The sequence below is a fragment of the Oncorhynchus keta genome, chromosome 8, assembly GCF_023373465.1.
Source record: "Oncorhynchus keta strain PuntledgeMale-10-30-2019 chromosome 8, Oket_V2, whole genome shotgun sequence".
NCBI classification, from domain to species: Eukaryota; Metazoa; Chordata; class Actinopteri; order Salmoniformes; family Salmonidae; genus Oncorhynchus; species Oncorhynchus keta.
The window spans coordinates 1403010-1430553 of record NC_068428.1 but is presented as its reverse complement, the minus strand read 5'-3'; the positions used below and the strand labels follow the sequence as shown (position 1 = coordinate 1430553).

General features: G+C 43.9%; 2 protein-coding genes across 2 annotated transcripts in view; one reads left to right on the top strand and one right to left on the bottom strand.

Annotated features, from left to right (window-relative positions):
- The window catches only part of LOC118386654 (solute carrier family 35 member F6-like), a 379817-nt gene that overhangs the window by 47966 nt on the left and 304307 nt on the right, over nt 1-27544 (bottom strand). The gene's annotated exons all lie outside the window — the stretch shown is intronic.
- On the top strand, nt 2910-8964 carry taf1a (TATA box binding protein (TBP)-associated factor, RNA polymerase I, A). Its single transcript, XM_035774376.2, has 10 exons — nt 2910-3160; nt 4451-4614; nt 4706-4819; nt 5047-5245; nt 5465-5586; nt 5849-6007; nt 6550-6616; nt 6874-6997; nt 7175-7332; nt 7602-8964. The coding sequence occupies exons 1-10, from the start codon at nt 2956-2958 to the stop codon at nt 7739-7741; spliced, it is 1452 nt and encodes a 483-aa protein (XP_035630269.1). The 5' UTR covers nt 2910-2955; the 3' UTR covers nt 7742-8964.

Genomic DNA, 27544 nt, shown 5'->3' with positions numbered 1-27544 from the left:
TGGTTATGTTGTGGCCTCTTCACAACTGTCTTGGTGTGCTTGGACCATGTTAGTTGGTTGGTGATGTGGACACCAAGGAACTTGAAGCTCTCAACCTGCTCCACCACTACAGCCCAGTAGATGTTAATGGAGGCGTGCTCATCCTCTTTTTCCTGTAGTCCACAATCTCCTTTGTCTTGATCACGTTGAGGGAGAGGTTGTTGTCCTGAAACCACACGGCCAGGTCTCTGACCTCCTCGCTGTATAGGCTGTCTCGTTGTTGTCAGTGATCAGGCCTACCACTGTTGTGTCATCTGCAAACTTAATGATGGTGTTGGAGTCATGCAGTCATGAGTGAACAGGGAGTAGAGGAGGGGATTGAGCACGCACCCCTGAGGGACTCCTGTGTTGAGGATCAGCGTAGCACATGTGTTGTTACCTACTCTTATTCTATACTACACCACTGACTGTTAAACAGCCATCTCCAGCACATCAGAGGCTGCTGCCTATAGACATAGATTAGGAATCACTGGCCACTTTAAGGAAATGAAACACTAGCCACTTTAATAATGTCTCCGTGTCTTGCATTACTCATCTCATATGTATAAACTGTACTCTATACCATTCCTAGGTATCTTTAATTGTGTGTAAATATTGCATCACCCATCTCATATGTATATACTTCATTCTATACTATGCCTCTCTATCTTCGTCCAATGCCACAGTTTGGGGTCACTTAGTAATGTCCTTGTTGCACATTTTTTGTCCATTAAAATAACATAAAATTGATCAGAAATAGGGTGTAGACATTGTTAATGTTGTTGATGTTGTAAATGACTATTGTAGCTGGAAATGGCAGATTTTTAATGGAATATCTACATAGGCGTACAGAGGTCCATTATCAGCAACCATCACTCCTGTGTTCCAATGGCACGTTGTTAGCTAATCCAAGTTTATCATTTTAAAAGGCTAATTGATCATTAGAAAACCCTTTTGCAAGTATGTTAACACAGCTGAAAACTGGTGTCCTGATTAAAGAAGCAATAAAACTGTCTTTATTTAATATAGTTGAGTATTTTTGAGCATCAGCATTTGTGGGTTCGATTACAGGCTCAAAATGTCCAGAAACAAAACACCAGTCTTAACGATAACAGTGAAGAGGCGACTCCGGGATGCTGGGCTTTATTTTAACCAATAAAGGCAATACTTGAGATATTGATAATAATAATAATAATATTAATATTTTCTCCAGTACTATTTGAGGCCTACTTACCGACATGATTCTAGGGAAGTGAGGCACTAAGCCTACCAAAGATTTTGTGCCTGAGCCTCATTTACATTCTCTGTTACCATTTAGTTTAATTTCACTTTGTTGTCACGAGCAATAGATTGTATATCTGTGTCACAGTCCCCTTTAAGGCTAAATCCATTTTACAATGGCTGTACTTGAACTCAACATGATTGAGTTGCATAGAAAAATAGCAGATTCAACATCCTTTTGACTATCTGTAGATAGGCCAACACAATCAGTGCTTGTTTACAGTTTGGTGGTTTACAAAAACAAAAGTGTTTGGGGTTTCTTGTGCTGTGTGACACGTTCCTCACCATATTTACCTTTCACTGCATTTCTCCTCCCCCCTCTGTGTTTGGTGTTTTTGTATCAATTAGTTCAGTCTGACTGTTGCACTGACTTAAATTTGTGCAGTCATCCTCATCTCCCATTTCATTACATATGGGTGACGGCCCAACGGATTGGTCAATTCAACCGATTCCTCAATCTGATTAACAAAAATGAGGTTAAACTGAGGCTGAGTCTGATTACCAAAACCTCTATTCTTGTCCCACATATTCCCAAGATTTTTTACACTACGTTTATTAGTGACAATTGTTTTTCCAATTGGCCATTGCAAGGTTTTGGCAACTTCCTCTCAAAATTTGTGTATGTATTGCCATTGAAATATGATGACAATCCCAAAATGCATTTATGTCCCCCCCACCACAAAAATTTGAGTCTTAACATTCTGATAATTCACAATATCCGTGCCACCCCCATACAATTTATGCTTCAGATTTGGTGGTTCAACAGCCTTATTTTAATTTATCATCTGTTGTGTAAAATTATTCTGATCTATGCATTTATCAGTACTGTCAACTCCACAGTTAACCCTCATCACCCCAGACAACAGTGTCACTATTAGTACAGTCAACTCCTACTTTAGCACTAGGTCCACCCTTGACCAATTCTTCCACCAACACCAGACCTCTGCAGCGTGCTCCCTTCCCTAATTTATTATATCTTATTCCAGTATATTGTTGTTAAATCATTATTATATAGGTTAGGTCTATGGATAGTATAGCCTATAATTGTCTGTGAAACAGGTAGGCCTACCTCTTATTTATTAAATAGGCTCGAACACAAAGCCCTCTTGTTATAAAGTCAAATTAAAATGAAGACCCTAGTGAGTAATCCCAACCCCACTTTATTTCAGCATCTAGAATAGTTTTTTCAATGTAAGCCAATATGTAATTTATGGGCCTATAGTGCAGGGCTAGGCAACCATGGTCCTGGAGTGCCCCAGACACTTCATGTTTTTGATTTACCAACCTGGAACAGCGGGTGTGTTGAATTTAGGCAATCATTGAACTGATCAATTAGCTCAGTTGGTCAGATGTGGTGCCTAGTTGGAACAAAATCCTGTAGTTCTTCCTGCACTCCAGGAACAGAGTTGCCTATCCCAGCTACAGAGCCCCAAAGTGGCGATGTCATAATACCCAAACAGGGAAATGGTTCCAATCGTTTTTCCACAATTAATTTTTCCCTTACGGAATCACTTAATAAGGGCTGTGTTTCGTGTCATGAATAAATATAGGTTAATGCACTTTTCTACTATTACGTGGGCGACTTTTATTTAGAAAAACGACTTCCGTGACCCGGAAGTACTTTTTTGTGTCGCTGATAAGACGCTGTTATCGTGTATGGTGTTTGGCGCAAATTCACATCAAATATATGTTAACGAAAATAGGTCGAACTTTGAACGGTGGGTTATGGATGATATAGAGTCAGAACTGAGGGTGCTCGGTGAAGAACAGGGCGAAAATGAGTCTTCAGATGACGATGAATCAATCAACAGAAAACGAATCAACAAGCCAAACCTTCCCCTGGCGCCTCCTTTATTTAAAGGTAATTTATAAAATGCAGTGTGCAGAAGATTATGTGAACCCTTGAGTAAGCTAAACCAGCAAGTTAGCTAGTTCAAGCTGCTGTTTACTGACTGGTACTACATACACTATATATACACAAAAGTATGTGGACACCCCTTCAAATTAGTAGATTTGGCTATTTCAGCCACTCCATCACAGATGTATAAAATCGAATACACAGCCATGCAATCTCCAGAGAATCACATTGGCCAAAGAATGGTCTTACTGAGCAGCTCAGTGACTTTCAACGTGGCACCATCATAGGATGCCACCTTTCCAACAAGTCAGTTTGTCAAGTTTCTGCCCTGCTAGAGCTGCCAACTGTAAGTGCAGTTATTGTGAAGTGGAAACATCTTAGAGCAACAACAGCTCAGCTGTGAAGTGGTAGCCCATACGCTCACAGACAACTGCCGAGTGCTGAAGCGCATAGCTCGTAGAAATCATCCTCAGTTGCAACACTCACTACTGAGATCCAAATGGCCTCTGAAAGCAACTTCAGCACAATAACTGTTTGTCGGGAGCGTCGGCTGGAGTAGTGTAAAGCTCGCTGTCATTGAACTCTGGAGCAGTGGAAAAACATTATCTGGAGTGATGAATCACGCTTTAACCATCTAGCAGTCCGACGAATTAATCTGGGTTTGGCGAATGCCAGGAGAACACTACCTGCCCGAATGCATAGTGACAACTGTAAAGTGTAGGAATAATGGTATTGGGCTGTTTTTCATGCTTTGGGGTAGGCCCTGTAGTTCCAGTGAAGAGGGCTTAGCGCTTACAGCATACAATGACATTCGAGACAATTCTGTGCTTGCAACTTTGTGGCAACAGTTTTGGAGAAAGGCTCTTTCCTGTTTCAGCATGTCAATTCCCCTGTGCACAAAGTCCATACAGAAATGGTTTGTTGAGATCGATGTGGACTAACTTGACTGGCTAGCACAGAGCCCAGACCTCAACCCCATTGGGATGAATTGGAACGCCGACTGCCAGCCAGGCCTAATCGCCCAACATCAGTGCCCGACCTCACGAATGCTCTTGTGGCTGAATGGAAGCAAGTCCCCCCAGCAATGTTTCAACATTAAGTGGAAAGCCTTCCCTGAAGAGTGGAGGCTGTTATGTTTAGCAAAGGGGGGTTACAACTCCATATTAATGCCCGTGATTTTGGAATGAGATGTTGGACGAGTAGCTGTCCACATACCTTTGGTCATGTAGTGTATGTTAATGCCCGATTTTATAAGATGCTCTTATTAACCAGTGGCAATGTCTGTTTCATTAGAGACACCCCGTGAGACTGGCTTTCACAAGACCACAAGGAACTGCCTCCAGCACATTAGGGAGGTCTTGCTGCACCATAGATGGCAGGATGCCGCAGAGTACATGGCCAGTTACTCACAGACACTGGAGGATACCACCGCAAACATGCCACAACTCTACGCTGAGGTAGGTCAATCTTTGCACCGACTGAACTCTCACAAAGGGTAGCTAATAAGTACTGTATGAATGCTAAGTTTGAACAAACGTTGTCTTTCAGATAATTTGGAGGATAGGCACAGAGATACTACACCACCATCCCGACTCGAAGCTGGAAGACTACAACAGTTTCTATGAGCGAGTGAAACACTCAGGAGTAAAGCATTACCTGAAGGTAGGTTCCATAATTGACCTCTTGATCTCTACCCTATCAGCCCAACTAAAGTACCCTAAGTCAATAGGTAAAAAAAAAGTTTAAATAGGACAGTCAACATGTCTATACTTTTGTTATGAAGCAATTATGACACCTTCAAAAACAAACAAATAGATGGAATGTGTAAACAATGTGTTTGCAATGGAAGTGTATGCCAATGTGCATTGAAGAATTGGTTTGTCCTGAAGGTCTGTCTGGAGCACTCGTTCCATCTCCTGGTCAATGGGCAGTTTGAGGATGCCAAACTTCAGCTGTCCATCGCTGAGAGCTGGAGGTATGGCAAGCAGTCATCCGGTCAGTCCCAGAGGATTAGGCTGATCCAGGCCTATAGTGGCTTCCTGGATTACTTCATCTGGTGTGACAAGAAAGCCACTGCATCCAGCACAGGTAAGAGGACACCTGGCAACCCCCAAGTATCCATTTTTCATTGGTTTCAATGACATTGGGATAGTGGAAATCTGTATGTTACGTCACCATCTACTGGCCAGATAATGTAACTGCGTCTTTAGGGACAATTCCAATACATTTCAAAAAGCATGGCCAAATAAAATGTAACCATAACCTGTGGTTGTGCTTTGGCTTAACATGGACTTTAACATATTTTAGATGAGTATGATGCAGCTGTCAACCAAGAAATGCATAGCTACTTCCGACAATCTTCTGTGAACCTGAAGGAGATCATGAAGCTTCCTGGCGTCTGGGATCCTTTTGTTCTGAGTTACATTGATGTAAGTACTGCTTCGTGTTCAGTAGGCATGAAACAAGAACCATTTCCAAACCAAACGGTAACATACTACCTGAATTTGTCCAGTAAACACACTTGTTTTCATTTTTCCGTTTCAAAACGATTTACTACAATTTGCCCTACTTAACATGGCCCCTGGCATCCCCTTTTTCCATCATTGTATTACTTTTCCATCATTGAACTACTTTCCCTTATCAGACTACCTATGATGATCTAATGTTTTGACTTGCGTGTGCCAATGGCAGATGCTGGAATTCTACAACGATCACGAGGGAGCTGTGAAGGTTCTAAATGACTATGCCTATGACAACAGTTTCCCACCCAACCCCAATGCCCATGTCTACCTATACCGGTACATGAAGAAACAGAACCACCCACTGAAGAAACTTCTCAAAGTGCTGAAGGTAGTACTGAGGCCATTGCTCCCCTTAACAGGGGAATCTAGCTGATATGTTGGGCACTATTATCATTATTAAAGGCCCAGTGCAGTAAAATATTTTCCTGTGTTTTTATATACATTTCCACAGGTTTGAATAATACTGTGAAAATGTATAATGTCCTTTTAGTGTATAAGTTGTTTGAAGAGACGCCTGAAATGTCTGCCTGTTTTGGTGGGGTGGAGTTTTGGTCTGGCTGGTGACATCACCAGGTGGTCAATTTGTTAATAGACCAATAAGAAAGAGTTCCAAACGTCTCTGCCAATAACAGCTAGTTTTTGGATTTCCCCTCCCCACAAAGACCTCTCCCAGACAGTACTAGCAAAATTCTTGCTTTAGAAATGTTTTTTTGCTAAGAAGCAATTTGTTTCTTTTTGACCATTTCATTTTAAAACAATCACAGTAAGGTGAAATCTCTAGGCTACAGTTAGTCCTGCACTTTGCCCCTCAATAGCCTACTGGTACTGTACTGTTTAATGAGTCCATGTTTTCGATTACATTTGCCTTAGATCCTGCATACATTGGTCCCAAGTCATGAGTTGATGCCGGAATACTGTTCTCTTCTGGTACAGTCGGGTATGTGAATATAGAAATATAATAACAATATATTGATTTTGAGTGTCTTAAAGGGATAATGGGGTGTAAAATGAGGGAAAACTAGTAATTTTAAAGTCTATCTTGATGTTTTAGTCATTTTTCAAATGTTTTTGTGCGTGTTTCTGTCCTCGGGCTTTGTTACGCATTCAGATTAATGTGTTTGGTGGATATGCTCTTCACATTGATGTTGGTCCTATGAAGGTGTTCATAGTAAAGGATGAGTTTTTTTCCCCCAGAGAATGAGGGTGATCTTCAGAAGGCTCTAGGTGTGGTTCTGGATCTCCTGGACTACTCCAGTTGGAGGAGCAACTTGGATGTCTGGAACCATTTGATGAACATCATCAAGAGACTGAGGATGAAGTAAGGATGGCTGCATGAATCCACACTACTCTCTCTCAAAAGGAGGACATTGAAAATGCACTCCCTTTGAAGAAATTAAATTCGGCATACATTGCTTATCTCTTCTCATGGCAAACTGTCAAGTCCTTATGTCATGCTTAATTTGTGCCAATTCCACGGATTTATATTTTCTTTTAGAAAACAATGGCTGAAGATTTTTGCAGAGGAGATGGGGTACAGAAAGGACTGGTGGCTAGCAATACACTTCTCAACATTCCAGGCCAGGAAAGATTTGGCAGAGAATAGAGAGCTACTGGAAGTGAAGAGCTTTGTGGTTGGAGACTTTTGTCCTCACTGTAAGTAAAGCTAAACGGTAACACCTTTTATTTTCTTGAGTATTACTTTCTTTCAGTTGTGTGAAATTAAGAGATGTCCCCACTTATTATCAGTATTTGCAGCATTGGCACTTTGCGGCAAAATGTCCAATTAGTTTAAGAATACATGTTTACTTCCTCGAACCACCATGCTTGGCTATCCTTAGGTCTAGTTTTTCCTGGTTCTGAAAGTGGAAAAGTGGCAGTATGACATCTTATGTAGTCTAATCCATTGTTGTCTCTTTTTCCAGATGCCTCCATGTACTGCGGTGTTGGTAAGGCAGCCCGAAAAGGAGTAACTTCTGAGGCTCGAAAGGCTAAGAGGAATCCTAAACCGCTAAGAAATATAAGAAGGCTCAGAAGAGAAAGGGGACAGCAAAGCCAAGACTGACCTTGAGGAAGCTCCTGGAATGCCACCAGGCACAGTGGCGAGAACAAACATTTAGAAAATTTGTGAAGAGCTTCTACCATTGCCAAGATCGGCAGGCATGACCACCTCATAGTCATCAGGTCAGACTCTCTCCCCTTCCATGACAGTTGTTCCAACTACATTATTTTTCTTGTCTAGAATGTTCTTGGTTATCTGCATACAGTCGTTGCAGCCACGATGACCATTCCCACCTACAAAAGGCAGGCCTCTCTCATTGCACTGCAATGTATTATGCGTCAAATTCTGTGATTGTCCACCAGGGAGCACTCAAGCTATGGCTACGTTTTGAGTTGCTCTGCATGCTGCTGCTCCGTCGTTTTTAAAAGAAGCTGAGGCAGAAATTGAAGCATGTGTTCACTGTGGTAGTTGGTCGGGAATAGGGAGGTTGGGTGTGCTGCAGTATTAAGTATAGGAGGTAATAAGCTCTGAGGCAGGTGTGGCCTCAACTGAACTTCCGCTGATTCATGGATAACCCAGCTGCATTTAGGTGGAGGCGGCGTGTTGGAATTACTAAAACATTTGACGACGCCAAAGAGCAGCATCATGGCAACCGATGCAAAGGATAGTGCAGCGATACAGAGGGGGGATGTGAATTTTTGTAACTTGCTGTTGAGATTCTTCAGTCACGTTCACGTGACATGACAGACACCCTTGATAAAACTCTGCCTTCGCTCTGGAGTCCTCTGTCTCTGTGTGATGACATCACATGAGTGATATCCCCCTTGGGTCCCTGAGGTTAAAATAGAGGGAGAGCACACACACCCTTGGCTCCTTTCACACCTATCCATCACACACACACAGGTGGAATGCAAATCTGATTACTTTTACACCCCTCCAGCCTCTTGATGCAGGATAACAGAGCTCAATTTCACAGGCCAAGGGTTCGCAGGCTGCCAGGGAACAGTGGGCCCAGCTTTATCATGATTAAGGACTACTCATGTTTATCAGAACCTGTGAAGCCTTCTGTTCCTGAACAACTAACTGTGGTTTATGGCCAGTACTATGTACTGTCAGGAAGTTACATGATCAAATACTCTGCACTGTAAAGTGAATGACTTGGTTGTTTCAATTTGAGCTGTTGTACCTGATTCCGTTTTGTAGTCTCTGTGGTATGGTGATTGTGGCTGCTATATTTTGTACCATTTGTTACTGATTAAACACTGTTGATTGGGTGGCTGAATTAATCTGTGAAGCCTAAGTGTGTTTGTTGTTTCACCCATGGCACTTTAGTTTGATTTATATTAGTTTATTTTCAATGTAATGTGTGAGTGATTCAATATTAACACTGGGTAAAGCAATATTTGTGTCCTGAATGAATCTTAATTCACACCTAGGGAATATAGTCATTCATTTCAGTGAGCTCACATGGCTAGAGGAATTTGTGTGTGTGAATTGCAAGTGTTACCTAACTTTAATTTTTTTAACCCCTTTTTCTTCCCAATTGGTAGTTAGTCTTGTCCCATCTCTGCAACTCCCATACGTACTCCGGAGAGGCGAAGGTCGAGAGCTGTGCTTCCTCTGAAACAACCCAGCCAAGCCGCACTGCTTCTTGACACAATGCCCGCTTAACCTGGAAGCCAGCCCCACCAATGTGTTGGAGAATACACCGTACACCTGGCGACTGTCAGAGTGCATTGCGCCCGGTCCGCCACAGGAGTCGCTAGTGCGCGATGGGACAAGAACATCCCCTAACCTGGACGACGCTGGGCCAATTGTGCGCCGCCCCATGGGTCTCCCGGTCGCGGCCTCCCGGTTGCGACAGTCTGGACTCGAACCAGGATCTCTAGTGGCACAGCTAGCACTGTGATGCAGTGCCTTTGACCACTGTGCCACTCAGGAGGCCTTAACTATTCTTTTTCTAATCTTGTATCTCAATGTCCATGGGCATAGTCTTAAAGTAGTGACATGAGTCAAATCAAATGTTTTTTTCTTTGCGGTATTATGTTCAGGCATTCATCAGTCTTGTCCTATTTTCCTTGATGCCCATTTCTCTCCTTATTTTCTCTCCTTTTTCTCAAACAGTGTCCTAGTTGAACTCCTCATGCATACATGCAAATTTCACACATCTGCCATCATTCTGTATTTGCAGGGCATCATTGGCTCTGAAAGCATCTGCCTCGTAACTCTATTTGAGCTTAGGTAAAAGAGCCCGGGGCTTTTACCTAAGTTTATAGGTTTGAGTTGGGGTCACTTCAGGCTTTCTTCCACGCCACCTCCACACGTCCAGAGAGTGGACCCAGCTGAGGCCACAAATTCTGGGGCTTCTTTTCTGTCTGTCCACTCTGGTGTGGTGCCACAACTAAGTGCTCGCTCACAACTTTGCATTGACCTGGCTGCGAATGCTCTCATCAATCAACCATAAGAGACTTTGCAGTTAGCTCAGAGAGGAGAGTGTGTCTTGGCTGGGAGGTGCTGCATTTCCTCTGCATTACAAGTGGCCTATATCATCTTTAACCTCCACTTGGGTCTCAGGTGCCCCCACCACACCTCACTCCTATATCTTGTATTTCATTTAGGCTACTTGAATAATGTACTGTTCATTTTTATGTCACCTTGTTTTTCTCTTCTGTGGGACTTGAGTATGCTGCCCTACACATGCTCTAGAGTCTACTCAGTCATTCTCATGGGCTCTTGCACTGTGCCTTTGTCTAACATCTCAGGGGCTTGCCCCACATTGGGCCCCATGCCAATTTTAATAAGCTTAAGTGCTTGTAATGATTCTGTTGTAGCAGCTCACCTTAACGATGGCCATGCATGCAGTCAATGTGTGCTTCCCAAATGGCACTCTATTCCCAATGTAGTACACTACTTTTGGGAGTGCACTATAGGGAATAGGGTGCCATTTGGGATGCTATTCAGTTGACCAGGGGATGTGGCTCTATGTTCTATCTGCTCTGCAGTCATTACATAACTAGAGCCCAGAGCACTAGGGAAGGCTAGCCAAACCACAGAGCAGCTGCTCTGGGGAGTGAAGGCAAAGGGGGGGGTGCGTCATCTGAGAATTCAACCTCACAGGGAGCAATTAAGGGAAGATAGAAAGAACTGTTGTAATGATTGTTGATGGTTGCCATGGACACTGGACACCAATCATTTTTGGCTAAATTTGTATATATTTGCATTTTTTCTGCAGATGAATATTCTGTGTATCTTAATTATATCCTAAAAATTTGCATCAGTTTAAATGCGAACGAAGCCTCTGGTCATGGCTCCTTATGGAGGGGTCAGGCAGCAACAGTGAAGTCAGACAATTTTGTTGCACGCTGCCATGGCTTGGGACGGTTGATTGATATTGATGAAAGCCAGGAGAATTGTGCTACATGTATCAATAACTATACTGACCTCAGGCCTAGAGTGATGGTCTATAGTGCTTGTAAAAATCTACCTTCGGGCCTCCCGAGTGGCTCAGCAGTCTAAGGCACTACTTTGCAGTGCTACAAGCGCCGCCACCCGCTGCGAATGGGAGACCCATGAGGCTGCGCACAATTGGCCCAGAGTTGTCCTTGTTCGGGGATGGTTTGGCCGGCGGGACGTCCTTGTCCCATCGCGCTCTAGCGACTCCTTGTGACGGCCCGGGGGCATCCATGCTGACTTCGGGTGCCAACTGTACAGTGTTTCCTCCGACACATTGGTGCGGCTGGTTTCCGGGATTAAACGTGCTGTGTGTCAAGAAGCAGTGCGGTTTGGCGGGGTTGTGTTTCGGAGGGTGCATGGCTTTCGACCTTCAACTCTCTAGAGTCCGTATGGGAGTTCCCGCGATGGGACAAGACTGTAACTACCGATTTGAATATCACGAAAAAGGGGGTAAAAAGTACTGAAAAAAAATAATCTACAGTTGAAGTTGGGAGTTTACATACTTGTATTGTAGTCAGTAAAACTACAATACCACTCCACAAATGTTTCAACCACTCCACAAATTTCTTGTTAACAAACTATAGTTTTGGCAAGTCGGTTAGGACATCTACTTGCATGACTCAAGTAATTTTTTGTTTACAGGCAGGTTATTTCACTTATAAATCACTGTATCACAATTCCAGTGGGTCAGAAGTTTACATACACTAAGTTGACTGTGCATTTTAAACAGCTTGGAAAATTCCAGAAAATGTCATTGCTTTAGAAGCTTCTGATTAGGCTTATTGAGAACATTTGAGTCAATTGGAGGTGTACCTGTGGATGTATTTCAAGGCCTATCTTCAAACTCAGTGCCTCTTTGCTTGACATCATGGGAAAATCAAAAGAAATCAGCCAAGACATCAGAAACATTTTTTGTAGATCTCCAAGTCTGGTTCATCCTGTGGAAGCAATTTCCAAATGCCTGAAGGTACCACGTGTACTATTGTTTGTACAGATGAACAAGTAGAAACACCATGGGACCACGCAGCCTTCATATCACTCAGGAGAGAGATGCGTTCCGTCTCCTAGACATTAATGTAATTTGGTGTGAATAGTGCAAATCAATCCCAGAACAGCAGCAAAGGACCTTGTGAAGATCTTGGAGGAAACGGGTACAAAAGTATCTATATCCACAGTAAAACGAGTCCTATATTGACATAACCTGAAAGGCCACTCAGCAAGAAAGAAGCCACTGCTCCAAAACTGCTGTTAAAAAAGCCAGACTACGGTTTGCAACTGCACATAGGGACAAAGATTGTACTTTCTGGAGAAATGTCTGATGAAGCTCAGTTGGTAGAGCATGGCGCTTGTAACGCCAGGGTAGTGGGTTCGATCCCCGGGACCACCCATACGTAGAATGTATGCACACATGACTGTAAGTCGCTTTGGATAAAAGCGTCTGCTAAATGGCATATATTATTATTATATATTAAACAAAAATAGAACTGTTTGGCCATAATGACCATCCTTATGTTTGGAGTAAAAAGAGGGAGGCTTGCAAGCCCCCGTAAAGAACGGGGGTGGCAGCATCATGTTGTGGGGATGCTTTTCTGCAGGAGGGACTGGTGCACTTCACAAAATATTTGGCATCATGAGGCAGGAAATGTATGTGGATATATTGAAGCAACATCTCAAGACATCAGCTTGGTTGCAAGTGGGTCTTCCAAATAGACAATGACCCCAAGCATACTTCCAAAGTTGTGACAAAATGGTTTAAGGACAACAAAGTCAAGGTATTGGAGTAGTCATCACAAAGCCCTGACCTCAATCCTATAGAACATTTGTTGGCAAAGCTGAAAAAGCATGTGCGAGCAAGGAGGCCTACAAACCTGATTCCAGTTACACCAGCTCTGTCAGGAGGAATGGGCCAGATTTCACCCAATTTATTGTGGGAAGCTTGTGGAAGAATACCTGAAACGTTTGACCCAAGTTAAACAACTTAAATGAAATGCTGCCAAATACTAATTGAGTGTATGTAAACTTCTGATCCACTGGGAATGTGATGAAAGAATTAAAATCTGAAATAAATCATTCTCGACCTTTATTCAGACATTTCACATTCTTAAAATAAAGTGGTGATCCTAACTGCCATACAACGTAATATTTACTCGGATTAAATGTTAGGAATTGTGAAAAACTGAGTTTAAATGTAGTTGGCTAAGCTGTCTGTAAACCTCCGACTTCAACTGTACCTTTAGAGAAATCAATGATTTTAGATAAAATAAATAAACTGATTATCAGATTGCCTGTAAATGGTTGTCACACAATTACGGTGTCACACAAGTATTATTACTGCTGGTTAATGCACATAGTCAAACGGTAGGCGTCAAAAAGAGTACTAACTACAAAGTCTACGAGTAAACTCTTCTCTTGAAGAAAGACCTGGGTTGGTTGGTTTCTGTTTTGTCCCTGTCTGTAGCCAGGCAGTTATGATGTATGTACATGCATTCTCATGCCTGGAAACGGTCTATTTTTGAAAAAGTAAAGTAAATCCTTTACTATAGTATAATATAACCAGGGTAGAATAGTTTAACCTATTATATAACTAGGGTCCAAAAACAGGTAATCTAGGAGACATTCCTCTAGTCTATCCCTGTGGTTATATATATATATATATTACAGCACTGTTTTGGCTTTTGATTGGTCCCTGGTGGCCGTGCTGGTTGTTGGTGTTCTATATCCATGTAAGTCCCTCCTGACCTTCTCCACAAGCTGACCTCTGACCTTATCAACAGCCTCTGTGGTCCCGAGAGAGAGAGAGCACTAACACCTGTTCGTGAGAGGAGACATGACGGTGAGTCACATTGAGGGAAATAGGACACTAAACCCACACTGTTAACATGCCCCTACTAATTATAATATGGCATGCTATCTCTTGAGTTATTGAAGAACAAACCTATATGACTTACTTGACTTAAACCTTTTCGCTCCCTAGAGAGCGTCAGTCATCTACAGGTCATACATGCACCTTAATACATTTTTTCCTGTAACCTAACATTGACAAAATTGTATCTGGGAATATACTGCAAAGCAGGGTGGACACATCTTTTATGAACTCCCCCTAACATCCCCAGTTCCAGTCCTTGTCTGTGCTTGGTGATTTTTCTGCAGCTGAAATGCCAAAATGAGTGCCCGGTACGCATGACCAAATGCATTAAGGAAGTGGAGCAACCGTTCAACTGAGTGCAAAAAGTCCCAGCCCCCCAGGGGATGAGAGCGTGTGTGCGTTCACGGGTGCGTGTGTGCGTGTGTGTTTATGTGACATAAACACAGTGGGGCTTTCATAAGGTCTGGCCTGGTTCATAAGAGTGAACACATCAGTGAGCACATCAACCTTCTCTTTCAAACAACTGACTTCTGGTCTCTGGGTGTAACTGGTGCACAATTCATTTAATTTGAACTATATTCCCTCTCTTTCTCTCTTTCACACACACATGGCCACAAGTGTGCATGCAAACACACACACTCTCCATGACTCTCTCTCCCCCTCTGTAGTCATGGTCTGCAATGTCCCTTTTGCACGACAGCGAGATTGCTGACCCCTTGATGAGTAACTCAGTCATGAGTTTGAAGTCTCAGTCTGAATTCTGAAATGTTCCATGTTTTCTGTCTGAGGTCATGTCTAGATACAGGATCTGAGCAAACACAGGGCTAATACATTCATTCTGGCTCTGATTTCAGTATGAATGTGCCCTGTACGTGTCTTTATACATGCTATAGATATACAGTGGGGCAAAAACGTATTTAGTCAGCCACCGATTGTGCAAGTTCTCCCACTTAAAAAGAGGAGAGAGGCATGTAATTTTCTTCATAGGTACACTTTAACTGTGACAGAATGAGAAAAATGAGAAATCCAGAAAATCACATTGTAGGATTTTAAATGAATTTATTTGCAAATTATGGTGGAAAATAAACTTTTGTTATTGACCAAATACTTATCTCAATACTTTGTTATAAACCCTTTGTTGGCAATGACAGAGGTCAAACGTTTTCTGTAAGTCTTCACAAGGTTTTCACACAGTGTAGCTGCTATTTTGTCCCATTCCTCCATGCAGATCTCCTCTAGAGCAGTGATGTTTTGGGGCTTTTGCTGGGCAACACAGACTTTCAACTCCCTCCAAAGATTTTCTATGGGGTTGAGATCTGGAGACTGGCTAGGCCACTCCAGGACCTTGAAATGCTTCTTACGAAGCCACTCCTTTTGTTGCCCGGGCGGTGTGTTTGGGATCATTGTCATGCTGAAAGACCCAGCCACGTTTCATCTTCAATGCCCTTGCTGATGGAAGGAGGTTTTCACTCAAAATCTCACGATACATGGCCCCATTCATTCTTTCCTTTACACGGATCAGTCGTCCTGGTCCCTTTGCAGAAAAACAGCCCCAAAGCATGATGTTTCCACCCCCATGCTTCACAGTAGGTATGGTGTTCTTTGGATGCAACTCAGCATTCTTTGTCCTCCAAACATGACGAGTTTAGTTTTTACCATTTTTTATTATTTTGGTTTCATCTGACCATATGACATTCTTCCAATCTTCTTCTGGATCATCCAAATGCTCTCTAGCAAACTTCAGACGGGCCTGGACATGTACTGCTGCTTAAGCAGGGGGACATGTCTGGCACTGCAGGATTTGAGTCCCTGGCGACGTAGTGTGTTACTGATGGTAGGCTTTGTTACTTTGGTCCCAGCTCTCTGCATGTCATTCACTAGGTCCCCCCGTGTGGTTCTGGGATTTTTGCTCACCGTTCTTGTGATCATTTTGACCCCACGGGGTGAGATCTTGCGTGGAGCCCCAGATCGAGGGAGATTATCAGTGGTCTTGTATGTCTTCCATTTTCTAATAATTGCTCCCACAGTTGATTTCTTCAAACCAAGCTGCTTACCTATTGCAGATTCAGTCTTCCCAGCCTGGTGCAGGTCTACAATTTTGTTTCTGGTGTCCTTTGACAGCTTTTTGGTCTTGGCCATAGTGGAGTTTGGAGTGTGACTGTTTGAAGTTGTGGACAGGTGTCTTTTATACTGATAACAAGTTCAAACAGGTGCCATTCATACAGGTAACGAGTGGAGAACAGATGAGCCTCTTAAAGAAGTTACAGGTATGTGAGAGCCAGAAATCTTGCTTGTTTGTAGGTGACCAAATACTTATTTTCCACCATAATTTGCAAATAAATTCATAAAAAATCCTACAATGTGATTTTCTGGATTTTTTTCTCTCTCATTTTGTCTGTCATAGTTGAAGTGTACCTATGATTAAAATTACAGGCCTCATCTTTTTAAGTGGGAGAACTTGCACAATTGGTGGCTGACTAAATACTTTTTTGCCCCACTATGTTCCTTCCTTTTGAATCTGTGGCCTATAAAGGGAACTCATTGAACTTTCCATCAGCTGCTGGATTTCACCTGCTCGGATTTCCATGCTCTCATGTAAGACAGTCTGCGTCCCATAGGGCTCTGGTCAAAAGTAGTGCACTATATGGAATAGGGTGCAGACTGGGCCCTGGTCAAAAGTAGTGCACTATAAAGAGAATAGGGTGTCCTTTGGGATACAGACACACTGTACATAAATTTATAGGGAGACACACATCTTCAGGATGACGCCATAGATTATGTTGAACATATCACTCAGTCACCCTGGGACCCTCTATGTATCATATGAAGATCCCCCACCCCCTGAATCCACTTGTGTCTGTCTGACAAATAAGATGTTTCTATATCATGTGGCTTCATTGATGTTCAGTTGGTTATGTCTATGACTATGTCACCTGCTCAGTCCGTGTATCTATCTCTATCTGATATGCAAAATGTCGGAGCAGCCTTTCACTCTGACACAATCATGTTGTATTTATTTTAAACAACATTTTTACTTATTTTGTCATGTAAGTATTGATCGTTATGATCATATTAAAGAGTTTAAAAAAATAATAAGTTGAATATGTAAAGGAAAATAAACACAATAGCCTCCCATCCCGTTCCCCCAACCCCACCCATCCAGGATGTCTCCATCTAACCAAACCACCCACCTCCTGCCCCCCACCCTGAAACCATATTTTTCCCCCTTCCCACCCATACTTTTTTTAATGGTAGCTCACAATATGAGCATTCCAAAAGAGTCTAAGCTCTGTCCAGAGCATGTGAGCGGAATTAAGTGGTTGGAAATCCCGCTAATAGCTCCGGCGCTCAATGTCCTTTCCAACCCTTCAGCAAAAAAAAAAAATTCCGCGCCCGCAGGAGAGAAAACTGACAATCCAAAGCACAATTTAACCAACCCCCATCTATTTTTGTGACTACCTGGACCTACCATTTGGATTTAAAGTATTGAAACCAAACCATATGGATTTGAATGAAAAGTATTTTAATTAACATGAAAAGGTGAATGCAAGATGCGCATATCATTCAAATAGGCTACATGTCATATTAAACAGCATATAAACACTCTTAAATAGGCCAGGAGCAAGACAGGGAGCCTAATAAGGACATAACATTTCATGCATTAAATCATTATAGTCTACAAATTGCGCATATAGCCTGTGATTTACTTAGAATGAAATACAAATCAAATGAAAAATTATTTATTGGTGCCTTTGAAATCCTTTTTAGAATTACTTTTTAGAAACACGAGTTTGGCCATTCTGTGGCTTCACACTCATGCGATGGTACCTGGAGAGCAGTCCAGCAGCGGAGAACATCCTCTACACACTTGGATGATAAACACCCTTTTGGCCACTCTTGCCAGGCTTGGCAGAGATTGAGATTTTTTATTTATATATATTTTTTAGGCTAAAAGTTTTTAGGCAAAATTATCCTTTTGTTGTGGACATTACATCACCGCGCTCCTTTTCTTGCTCTTGGTTACCTTGATTTAGCAACATTGTGTTTTTATCAGTTTCTTTATGAAGATATTTAGCTAACTCCATGACAGTAGCTAAAGCAAGAGGCAATATCAGCACACAAGTAGACTACAAATACATGCTGGACCGGGCATGCCCTAAGCGAAATTGGAGAGGGCGAGAAGGCCTTTGGGAATCTCGCTCGGCGCTCTAGGCTAATCGGTCACGCTCTGCTCCTTGCACCGCTTCAGTTTCGCTCACATACTCTTGCCCTGTCTAATCCAGAGGGTGGTTCTACTAAACTATATGGAATTGCTTTAAGAAGGTCACATCAAGGATCATTCAGATATTTGATTTAGAATTTTAAGACTCCTTGAAGTATCCTAAAAAAATATAATACAATTATTTGATGAAAAATATTGGCCTTACTGCTATTAGCCCATTAAAAATGAATGGAACAACAGATAGTCCCAAAAATGTTTTAAAGAAAGTATGTTCTGAAGTGTCTGTCCTATATCTGAGAGATATACAAGGAAACATTATTTGTACATGTATTTAACCCATTATTTTTGGCACTAAACAGTGTCCATTATACAGTGCATTCGAAAAGTATTCAGAACCCTTGACTTTCTCCACATTTTGGCTGCAACTCCCGTACGGACTCAGGAGAGGCGAAGGTCGAGAGCCGTGCGTCCTCTTAAACACAACCCAACCAAGCCGCACTGCTTCTTGACACAATGCCCACATAACCCGGAAGCCAGCCATGCACTGCGCCCTGCCCGCCACAGGAGTTGCCAGTGCGCAATGGGACAAAGGACATCCCTGCCGGCAAACCCATCCCCTAACCCGTACGATGCTAGGCCAATGCGCCGCCCCATGAGTCTCCCAGTCGTGGCCGGCTGCGACAGAGCCTGGACTCTTAGCGATGCACTGTGCCACTCGGGTGTCACGCCTTGGTCATTGTATTTTGTGTTTTTGGTAATGTTTGGGTAGGCCATAATGACAAAACGTTTAAAACAGTTTTTAGAAACAGTATTAATATTGTGTAAATTAGTATTCAGACCCTTTGCTATGAGACTCAAAATTGAGTCAGGTGATTCTTGTTGTCTCGGGATTGGGAACCGATTTCTGCAGCCTGAAGGTTCCCAAGAATTTTGTGGCCTTTGTTCCTGTTCTTATATGGAAAACCAGTTTGGCTGTAACCACCAAGACTCACGTTTAGTTTGTTGTTTTCTTATATCAGTTATTTCATGGCCTGGATACTTTCATTAAAGTCATGAGTAACCTGGCACCATCCCTATGGTGAAGCAGGGTGGTGGCAACATCATGCTGGGGATGTTTTTCAGCTGCAGGGACTGGGAGGCTAGTCAGGATCAAGGGAAAGATGAACGGAGCAAAGTAGATCCTTGATCAAAACCTGCTCCAAAGCGCTCAGACCTCAGACTTGGACGAATGCTAATCTTCCAACAGGACAACAACCCTAAACACACAGCCAAGAAAATACAGGAGTGGCTTCGGCACAAGTCTCTGAATGTCCTTGAGTGGCCCAGCCAGAGCCCTGATTTGAACCCAATCTCTTTTAGTCCTTATTTGGACTAATATTCCAAGAGTCCTTAAACATTCAAATGCAATTTATAATATGGTCACATTTTCACATAACACGCTGTTACAAACAGACTGACACATTGACCAGATAAATACTTTAACAGTCTGAAAAGATAGATTGAGTCCTTCATCTACCATAGTCCTGCACAACCTTACAATTTATTACATTTAAATGGTTCTAAAGTATTGTTTGAATTTATATATTGAAAGGTTTCTGGAAACCCTCATTAATTTAGTTAATTCTAGATACATGGAAAGTGGGATGTTTACAGAGAGTGTGGGGAAACAGAAGGTGAACAGCAGAGGGTCTAAGGACCTTGGGGAAATGGGGAAAGGTGGGGAAAGGACCGATAAAATGGGGGGAAAGTTTGCTTGACTCCACCCGGAGGGGCAGATCCCGAGTGGAAAACCATACCCTCGGCCCAAGAAGGTAGCGGGGAACAGGGGTCCGGTGGCGGTCCGCCTGTCATCGATACCCGGGGGTGGTCTTGAGAAGTGTGGCCCGGGCTCTGTTCCAGGTACGGCGATAGCGATGGACGAACATCTGGGCAGAAGGTATACTTTCCTCTTGCTCCAGGAAGAGAGGGGGCTGATATCGCGGGGAACACTCAAAAGGGGAGAGACCGGTAGCAGAACAGAGAAGGGTGTTGCAGGTACAGTTGCTGGGTCCAGGTGGTGGGATTGGTCCTTCTGTGGCTCAGTTGGTAGAGCATGGCGCTTGTAACGCCAGGGTAGTGGGTTCGATTCCCGGGACCACCCATACGTAGAATGTATGCACACATGACTGTAAGTCGCTTTGGATAAAAGCGTCAGCTAAATGGCATATATTTATTTTATTATTTTATTATTGGTGGAGATGACACAACGCTCGCTCCGACTGGCTGTTAGACTGGGGATGAAAACCAGAAGACAGGCTGATCGACGACAAAATGAGGGTGCAGAACGCCTTCCAGAATCGTGATGAGAACTGGGAACCGCGAATGGAATACCATGGATCCAGAAGACGTGCTGCACAATGAGCTGGATCGTCTCCTAAGCTGAGAGAAACTTAAGAAGAGGGATAAAATGGGCGGCTTTGGAAAACTTGTCCACCACTGTAAGAATGGTGGTGTTGCCATCTGACAGAGAGAGATGCGTGACGAAGTCCAAGGATATATGGGACCAGGGGCGGTGAGGGACAGGGAGTGGTTGATGGAGGCCAGCCGGAGTTTGCTGCAGAGTCTTGTTCTGCGCACACACAGTGCAGGCAGCAAAGAAAACAGAGATGTCAGGAACCATTGTGGGCCACCAAAAATGTTGTCGGACAAAAGCCAAGGTCCGATGGGAGCCAGGATGACAGGTGAGTCTCGAGGAATATGCCCATTCCAGAACCAGAGCACGGGCAGAGTCCGGGACAAACATTCGTATAGCCGGGCCCCCCTGAGTGCGTCAGTCTTCATGCTCTTGGACCGAGTGAATAACAGGGCCCATCTCGTCTGCCTGGAGATGAGGCGCTTGGAATATCTCTGCACCGCCAAGTTTTACAAGAATAGATGTTCCTCCCCAACTAACCAGTGCCTCCACTCCTCCAACACCATCTTAACAGGGAGTAATTCGCAATTTTCCACATCATAATTCTTCTCAGTGGAGTTAAGATGATGGGAATGCACAGTGCAGTGATGGAGCTTCTGGTCCTGGGCAGAACGCTGGGACAGGACAGCTCCCACTCTGACGTCCGAGGTGTCGACCTCCACAATGAAATGACGGGACAGTTCCGGATGGATTAAAATGGGGGGCTGTAGTGAATCGCTGCTTGAGGTCTGAGAATGCTCGGTCAGTTGCTGGAGACCATATGAACGGAACCTTGGGAGAGGTGAGTGCAGAGCAGGGGAAAGCAAGGGTGCTGAAACAACGGTCGAAATATGCAAACTCCAAGAAACGTTGCAGCTGCACTCTGGATGTGGGTTGAGGCCAATCCACCACAGCTCTCACCTTGTCAGGGTCCATCTGAATATTCCCTGCAGCGATGACGTATTCTAGGAAGGAGATGGTGGAGCGATGGAACTAACATTTCTCCGCCTTCACAAAAAGCTGGTTCTCCAGGAGACGCGGGAGGACCTGTCGAACATGGAGGGTGTGCTCTTGAGCTGACCGGGAATATATGAAGATGTCGTTCAGGTAGACCAGTGCCTGGAACACAGCGGGAGCGCTGGTCAGTCCAAACAGCATCACCAGGTACTCGTAGTGCCCGCTAGCCATGTTCAAGGCTGTCTTCCACTCCAAACCAGATGGTAGGCATTCCGAAGGTCCAACTTGGAGAAGATGACCACCCTCTGGAGGGAGTGGATCAAAAGCTGAGGCAATGAGTGGTAGCGGGTAACGTTTTTTAACCGTAATGTCATTAAGACCCCGATAGTCGATACACGGCCACAGGGTCTTGGCCTTTTTCTCCACAAACTATCCTGCGCCGGTGTGGGAGGAAGATAGACGCATAATCCCTGCAGTGAGAGATTCCTCAATATACCTTTCCATTGCTTTGGTCTCCAGACCCGACAGGGAATAAAGTCACCCCTGAGCCGGTGTGGTGCCTGGGAGAAGGTTGATAGCACAGTCATAGGGCCGATCTGGCGGAAGAGATGTGACGCGGGCAGAGTTGAAAACTTCCCGTAAGTCCTGGTACGAATGGCGTAGAGATCCAAGGCTTTACATACCGGTGCAGGCTGCGCCGACTTCAGACAATGTGCATGGCAAAACAGACTACAACCCTTGATGGAACCTGTAGTCCAATCGATTAGGGGATTGTGCCTCTGGAGCAATCAAAACCCCAAAACCATGGGTACATGAGAAGACTCCAGGAGCAGAAACTGCATAGACTCACTGTGGTTGCCTGACTCTCGCAGGTGAATAGGAACCATATTGTGGGTGACTCTGCCGTTAGAGCGCCCATCCAGCGTTCTGATGTCCATAGGGATGGTAAGGGAAGACCCCCCATGAAATGGACAAAATGTAATGACTACTTATTGGCATTGGGCGAACCATATACACAATCGCAAACACCACTCAAATGGACGGCAGTTCATCAAAAACATATTGCAAGTGGAACATTGCAAATGCCAAGTGTCATAAACCAAAATTCCCATGGAGAGCGCTCCACCGTAGGATTTCATATGGAAAGGGGTTGAGTGGAGATACCCAGCTTTGACACCAGGGTAGTGTCCATAAAGTTCTCGTCAGCCCAAGAGTCAATGAGCACTCAGATGGATTTTGACTGGCCTCCCCACAATAGGGTAGCATAGAGGGGGTTACGAGTAGTGAGAGATTGAAAACACCCTATATGGCTCACCAGTGTACTCATACCTACTGATGAGCCTGGTCTTTTATTGGGCAGTTAGGCAACAATGTAACAATGTCCCATAGCTCCACAATACAGACAGCTCCCGGTGTTTAGTGTGCGTAAGCGCTCTAGCCCTGCCCAGTTGCATGGGCTCCGGAGTAGATGAGTCGACAGCCCTCTATGATTTCCAAGAGAACTTGGGTGACATCGCATCCACTCGGAAATTAAGACTTTGGGGATTCCTTGGAGGCAAGGTGGAAATCAAGGACGAGCGAGGCCAACATGGAACAGACTCCCTCCCATAGTGCCTCTATTTTTTATTTGATTTAACTAGGCAAGTCAGTTAAGTACATTCTTAATTACAATGACAACATACACCGGCCAACGCTGGGCCAATTGTGCGCTGCACTATGGGACTCCAAATCACGGCCGGTTGTGATACAGCCTGGATTCGAACCAGGGTCTCTGTCGTGATACCTCAAGCACGGAGATGCAGTGCCTGCACAACTCGGGAGCCCCCTATTTGACATGCATTAAGGTCATCCCTCCTCGTTAAAGGTATACGATTTTGAATGTAGAGTGCTACACCCCCACAATTCCTATTCCTATAGAATAGATCTACTGTCTCTATTATATTATGACAGATCAGCTAGATCTATCTACTGTCTTTATTATATTACAACAGACCAGCTGTATCTACTGTCTCCATTTCACTTTGGCCTTTGTTGTGGGCATGCCCTCCCCTCAACAGCCTCAAATAGGCTATTTCATGTGTGGGTGGGAGCGGCAGACACACGCATCTCGGCCATGCTCCCTCTAATCCACAATATGTATACTGTAAGTATTTGATCACCTACCAACCAGTAAGATTTCCGACTCTCACAGACCTGTTAGTTTTTCTTTAAGAAGCCCTCCTGTTCTCCACTCATTACCTGTATTAACTGCACCTGTTTGAACTCGTTACCTGTATAAAAGACACCTGTCCACACACTCAATCAAACAGACTCCAACCTCTCCACAATGGCCAAGACCAGAGAGGGTGTAAGGACATCAGGGATAAAATTGTAGACCTGCACAAGGCTGGGATGGGCTACAGGACAATAGGCAACAACTGTTGGCGCAATTATTAGAAAATGGAAGAACTTCAAGATGACGGTCAATCACCCTCGGTCTGGGGCTCCATGCAAGATCTCACCTCGTGGAACATCAATGATCATGAGGATGGTGAGGGATCAGCCCAGAACTACACGGCAGGACCTGGTCAATGACCTGAAGAGAGCTGGGACCACAGTCTCAAAGAAAACCATTAGGAACACACTACGCCGTCATGGATTAAAATCCTGCAGGGCATGCAAGGTCCCACTGCTCAAGCCAGCGCATGTCCAGGCCCGTCTGAAGTTTGCCAATGACCATCTGGATGATCCAGAGGAGGAATGGGAGAAGGTCATGTGGTCTGATGAGACAAAAATAGAGCTTTTTAGTCTAAACTCCACTCGCTGTGTTTGGAGAAAGAAGAAGGATGAGTACGATTCCATGAACACCATCCCAACCGTGAAGCATGGAGGTGGAAACATCATTCTTTGGTGATGCTTTTCTGCAAAGGGGACAGGACGACTGCACCGTATTGAGGGGAGGATGGATGGGGCCATGTATCGCGAGATCTTGGCCAACAACCTCCTTCCCTCAGTAAGAGCATTGAAGATGGGTCGTGGCTGGGTCTTCCAGCATGACAACGACCCGAAACACACAGCCAGGGCAACTAAGGAGTGACTCCGTAAGAAGCATCTCAAGGTCCTGGAGTGGCCTTGCCAGTCTCCAGACCTGAACCCAATAGAAAATCTTTGGAGGGAGCTGAAAGTCCGTATTGCCCACCGACAGCCCCGAAACCTGGAGGATCTGGAGAAGGTATGTATGGAGGAGTGGGCCAAAACTCTGCTGCAGTGTGTGCAAACCTGGTCAAGAACTACAGGAAACGTATGATCTCTGTAATTGCAAACAAAGGTTTCTGTACCAAATATTAAGTTCTGCTTTTCTGATGTATCAAATACTTATATCATGGAATAAAATGCAAATTAATTACTTAAAAATCATACAATGTGATTTTCTGGATTTTTGTTTTAGATTCCGTCTCTCACAGTTGAAGTGTACCTATGATAAAAATTACAGACCTCTACATGCTTTGTAAGTAGGAAAACCTGCAAAATTGGCAGTGTTTCAAATACTTGTTCTCCCCACTGTATATATATATACTCCCAAATATTTATAAAGGGAAACGTTTGGGATTTCATAATCCATAAAGTAAATTTTATAAGTTGAGATAATGCTAAATGTATCTATGATCTTCAATGCGTTTGGGAGCGATTGAGATACATTTCCTAGATATAATTTAATATTGTCAGAGTATAATGAGATGAAGTGATCAGTAGATTTGAGGGAAATTGGTGTTCTTTCCTTAGATTGATGAGTTGTCTGGGCCAAGGGTCCATGGATAATAAAAACAGCAAAGGAGAAATCGGATTGCCATGTTTGCTGCTTCTAGGGATTCTGAATGGAGCAGAGCATACATTGCTTGTTATAGCTATGGCTGAGGGATTGGCATATAGTATTTTAATTATATAGGAATTTGCTGAATTTCAATTGGCTCATTCATCCCCCTCCTCTCCCCTGTAACTATTCCCCATGATGTTGCTGTAAATGTAAACGTGTTCTCAGTCAACTTACCTGGTAAAATAACGATTTAAAAAAATGTATGTTCCACAGACCAGAGAACACCATTCTAGTCTATCAAAAGCTGTCTCTGCATCGAGAGAGGAGCTGTTGTTTCTGATTAAGCATTTACTGTATATGTAGTAGTCGACGGAGGTTATCTGAGGAGTTTTTTAGCAAATCGTTTTTGGTTCGTGTGGACTAATTTGGGAGTAATTCTTCAGAAGAGACAACAATATTTTAGAAAACAGTTTAATATCTCTGGGCAATAAATAAAATCACATTTTAATTGTCACAGGCGCCGAATACAACAGGTGTAGACCTTACAGTGAAATGCTTACTTAGAAGCCCTCAACCAATAATGCTTTAAGAAGTTTTAAGATGAAAAAAAAAAAAATTGAGTAAAAAATAGAAAATAAAAGTAATAAATAATTCAACAGCAGCAGTAAAATAACAAGCAAAGCTATATAGTTAGTCGAGGTAATATGTACATGTAGGTAGAGTTAAAGTGACTGTATAGATTATAAACAGAGTAGCGTAAAAGAGGGATCTGGGTAGCCCTTTGATTAGCTGTTCAGGAGTCTTATGGCTTGGGGTAGAAGTTGTTAAGACGCCTTTTGAACCTAGATTTGGCACTCCGGTACCGCTTGCCGTGAGGTAGCAGAGAGAACAGTCTATGACTAGTGTGGCTAGGGCCTTCCTCTGACACCACCTGGTATAGAGTTCCTGGATGGCAGGAAGCTTGGCCCCAGTGATGAACTGGGCCGTTCGCACAACCCTCTGTAGTACCTTGCGGTCAGAGGCCGAGCAGTTGCCATACCAGGCCTTTTGAGGATCTGAGGACCCATGACAAATCTTTTCAGTCTCCTGAGGGGGAATATGCTTTGTCATGCTCTCTTCATGACTGTCTTAGTGTGTTTGGACCATGATCGTTTGTTGGTGATGTGGACACTGGGAACTTGAAGCTCTTAACCTGTTCCACTACAGCCCCGTCGATGAGAATGGGGGCGTGCTCAGTCCTCCTTTTCCTGTAGTCCACAATCATCTCCTTTGTCTTGATCATGTTGAGGGAGAGGTTGTTGTCCTGGCACCACACGGGCAGGTCTCTGACCTCCTAGGCCGTCTCATCGTTGTCGGTGATCAGGCCTACCACTGTGTCATCACCAAACTTGATGATGGTGTTGTGGTCGTGTCTGGCCATGCAGTCATGAGTGAACAGGGAGTACAGGAAGGGACTGAGCACGCACCCCTGGTGGGTCCCCGTGTTTAGGATCAGCGTGGCGGAGGTGTTGTTCCCTACGCTTAACACCTGGGAGCGGCCCGTCAGGAAGTCCAGCATTCAGTTGCAGAGGGAGGTGATGAGCTTTGTGGGCACTATGGTGTATAACGCTGAACTGTAGTCAATGAATAGCATTCTCACATAAGTGTTCCTTTTGTCCAGGTGGGAAAGGGCAGTGTTGAGTGCAATAGAGAGTGCATCATCTGTGGATCTGTTGGGGCGGTATGCAAATTGGAGTGGGTCTAGATTTTCTGGGATAATGGTGTTGATGTGAGCCATTGCCAGCCTTTCGATGTACTTCATGGCTACAGACGTGAGTGCTACAGGTCGGTAATCCTTTAGACAGGTTACCTTAGTGTTCTTGGGCACAGGGACAATGGTGGTCTGCTTGAAACATGTTGATATTACAGACTCAGTCAGTGACTGGTCAGCACATGCTCAGAGTACACGTCCTGGTAATCCGTCTGGCCCTGCGGCCTCGTGAATTTTGGCCTGTTTAAAGGTTTTACTCACATCGGCTACGGAGAGCGTGATCACACAGTCGTCCGGAGCAGCTGGTGCTCTCATGCATGTTTCAGTGTTTCTTGCCTCAAAGTAATTATAGAGGTAATTTAGCTTGTCTGGTAGGTTTGTGTCACTGGGCAGC

Excerpts from the sequence above, each read along its gene's own strand:
- taf1a (XM_035774376.2), top strand. The coding sequence starts at position 2,956 with ATGGTGTTTGGCGCAAATTCACATCAAATATATGTTAACGAAAATAGG. Across the intron at positions 4,615-4,705 it reads TGCCACAACTCTACGCTGAG|ATAATTTGGAGGATAGGCAC; the intron begins GTAGGTCAATCT and ends GTTGTCTTTCAG. Across the intron at positions 6,998-7,174 it reads ATCAAGAGACTGAGGATGAA|AAAACAATGGCTGAAGATTT; the intron begins GTAAGGATGGCT and ends ATTTTCTTTTAG.